Source organism: Orcinus orca, chromosome 6 (assembly GCF_937001465.1).
Source record: "Orcinus orca chromosome 6, mOrcOrc1.1, whole genome shotgun sequence".
Classification (NCBI taxonomy): domain Eukaryota; kingdom Metazoa; phylum Chordata; class Mammalia; order Artiodactyla; family Delphinidae; genus Orcinus; species Orcinus orca.
In genome coordinates, this window is record NC_064564.1 from 26758952 (window position 1) to 26761450 (window position 2499).

Consider the following 2499-nt stretch of genomic DNA (forward strand, 5'->3'; position numbering starts at 1 on the left):
GGCAGAGGAGAGAGAGGGGCAGGGGAGGGAAAGGCCTCTGTTATCAGGTTGGATGGCCAGCTGCTGCACTGATGTCTTATCCCAAGTATGCTCCTGTCTTGAGAGTTTAAAATTTTTCCTAAAGGGAGAGAAATAGGAGCAGGGCTCAAGTTCTGCCCTAACACCCAGCTGGCGTCCCCTCCCCCACTTCCAGCACCCCAGGAGCCTGTAATTCAGCCCCAACAGGAAGATGGAACAAGTGCCATCGAGTTCGTGAATTTCAGAAGTCAACAGCCCTGCAAACCACCTCCCCGCAGACAAAGATCCCCTGCCTTCAATAAAGAGAGTAAGTTTGTTTCAGTACGTTTATTGTAAAACTCAAAGCTGCAGCAGCATAATCCTTTAGAAAATGAAGCATCACCCGTGTCCGTTTTGAAAAAGCAGTGCATACTGCTAAATCCGTCAGAGCTCCTGTAACTGTTGTACAAGTCCAGGCCGCCTGGCCTTGCCTTTCTCCTCCTTTCTGCCGGGAGTACAGGCTGCTGAGTCACTCCTGCCCGGCCAGTCCGTCCTTCTCGGCCGCGCGGCCAAGGTCCCGCCTCCGGCCTTCCTGGGCGAGCAGCCGCTCCCCACACTTGTAGAGTCCTGGGCTGGGGCCAGCCTGCCCCTGCCGCCGCCGGGCCCCTCCTCGGGAGGGAGCCGCACCTCCTCGCCGCTCTCCACGCGCCCCCGCCTGCCAGTCTCCACGCCGCACTCCGGCGCCCTCGGAGGGCGCATCCACAGAGCCAGCCCCGCGCTAGGCGCCCCGGGGCGTCACCACGTCGATCAGACCAAGGATACCCGCGGGGCTGTCACTCGGGGAGGGTGATATTGGGCACCCAGTCGTTGACGCTGCGACTCTCCTCGCAGAACAGGCTGAGTTTCTCCAAGGCGGGGTCCTTCCATGCGTCCTCGTTGGGGTTCTGCGGGGAGAGCGCAGAGGTCAGCCTGGCTGGCCACTGGCCGATGACGGGGGCGGGGACGACATCGGGACGAAGGCGACACTCACCGAAATGAGGATGCAGTGCAGGTCCCCCGGCGCACCCGCCTCGTCGCCGGTACCCACGATCGCCGCCAGCCTCTGCACGTCGCCCACGCGCACGATGTCTATGTCGTTCTCACAGCAGAACGCCTGAATCAAAGTGAAGTGGATCTGCAGCGCAATGTCGCCCTCGTCCTCCTCGTCGGCAGCCAGCACGCAGAAAGTCACGTTGTCGGGGTCCCTGCGCGGGCGAGCAGGAGGTGGTGAGGTCGGGTCGGGGAGCCCGGGGTGTCCCTCGCCGCCATCTCCCCGGTCTCCCTGCCGCTCCTCCCGCCCCGCTCGCCTTGCCCGGCCCGCGTCTATACTCACACGTTAAGAACTTTGGCGGACTCGTAGACGCCGGCGGTGAGGCAACCCTGGCGTTGCGCAGACAGCAGCAGCTCGTGCAGCGCTTTCCCGGCGCCCTGCATCCTGCGGACGAGCCAGCGCCGTGAGCGGGGACTAGCAGGAGGGTGCGCCGGGATCCTCAGGCCCGGGGACGCACCCCAGCGCCCAAGTCCGGCGCGCCAGTTCAGTGCCGTACCCCCGGCTCAGCCGGCACACTCGCGCCCGGCTTCCACCCAGTGGGTTCCCACCCCAGCGGGCCCGAAGACTGACGCCCAACCAGCCGCGACCAGGGCAGGATCAGGATCCCCGAGCCCAATGACCTCCGACGCTCGGCGCCGAGCTACCTGGCGGTGCTTTCGGGAACCGTGTCCTGGCCGCGAACTTCTTCCAGAGTCATGTTGCGATTGGCGAGCAGCAAATTATCCACAAGAGGAGAGGGCGGAGCGGACGCGAGCGAAGACAAGAAGGTCTACTGCCCAAACCGGCGCGCCTACCACCAGCTAGTTAGACTCGGCGCCGCCGCGCGCCCTTATATAGGCTGGGCCCTTGGCACAGCCAGCTGGCGCGAGCCTGCGCGCCCATTGGCCCGCGCCCGCTTTCTGATGCAAATGAGGCGGCGGCCGGAGGCTCGTGCCAGAAGGCCACGTGGGGAGGGGTGCGGGGGATGACAATGCCTCAAATCTGCCGCTTTTGTCGGGGTGTTACCAGGCAGACTGGAGCCTGCAGATTTCATCTCGCCTTTTTGTTTTTCTTAAGTCCTTAAAAGGAAAAAGTTTTAAAAAAAGAAAAAAAAAAACCTTGCTGACTAATAGTACGCTGCAATTTGTGAAACGCACCTTTGGGGAATCTAATGAATTTTTTTTTTGCGTTTATTTTTGTTGCTACCTTTCTATTTTTTCTTTACTTTAAATTTGGAGTCTATGAGACCATTGCTTTTAAACCGGAACCTAAAGTAAAAACACGCAGCGCTGGCTTTAAGCTTGCAAAAGGCCTGAGTGCAGCCCCCTCCAGCTGACACTATGGCCCAGAGCGCGAGGTTCTCCTAGCACAAACAAGGCCCCTACCCGGGCGAGCTGAAAGGTCCTAGCCAACCTCCCCGCCCGCTGCAGAGC

At 60.9% G+C, this 2499-nt stretch overlaps 1 protein-coding gene across 1 annotated transcript; it reads right to left on the minus strand.

Moving 5' to 3' along the window:
* Positions 1-330: 330 nt before the first annotated feature.
* GADD45G (growth arrest and DNA damage inducible gamma) lies at positions 331-1897 on the minus strand. The gene is made up of 4 exons (XM_004270604.3): positions 1732-1897; positions 1370-1471; positions 1028-1241; positions 331-941 (listed from the first exon to the last, which is right to left on the minus strand). Exons 1-4 carry the CDS (start codon positions 1782-1784, stop codon positions 831-833), a joined length of 480 nt encoding a protein of 159 aa, XP_004270652.1. The 5' UTR covers positions 1785-1897; the 3' UTR covers positions 331-830.
* Between the last annotated feature and the right edge of the window lie 602 nt (positions 1898-2499).

What these genes read in the sequence shown, in the direction of transcription:
- GADD45G (XM_004270604.3), bottom strand. Translation starts at nt 1,784, where the DNA reads ATGACTCTGGAAGAAGTTCGCGGCCAGGACACGGTTCCCGAAAGCACC. An exon ending in GTTCCCGAAAGCACCGCCAG is followed by an intron (nt 1,472 to 1,731) that starts GTAGCTCGGCGC and finishes GCTCGTCCGCAG; the next exon opens with GATGCAGGGCGCCGGGAAAG. An exon ending in TGCACTGCATCCTCATTTCG is followed by an intron (nt 942 to 1,027) that starts GTGAGTGTCGCC and finishes CTCTCCCCGCAG; the next exon opens with AACCCCAACGAGGACGCATG.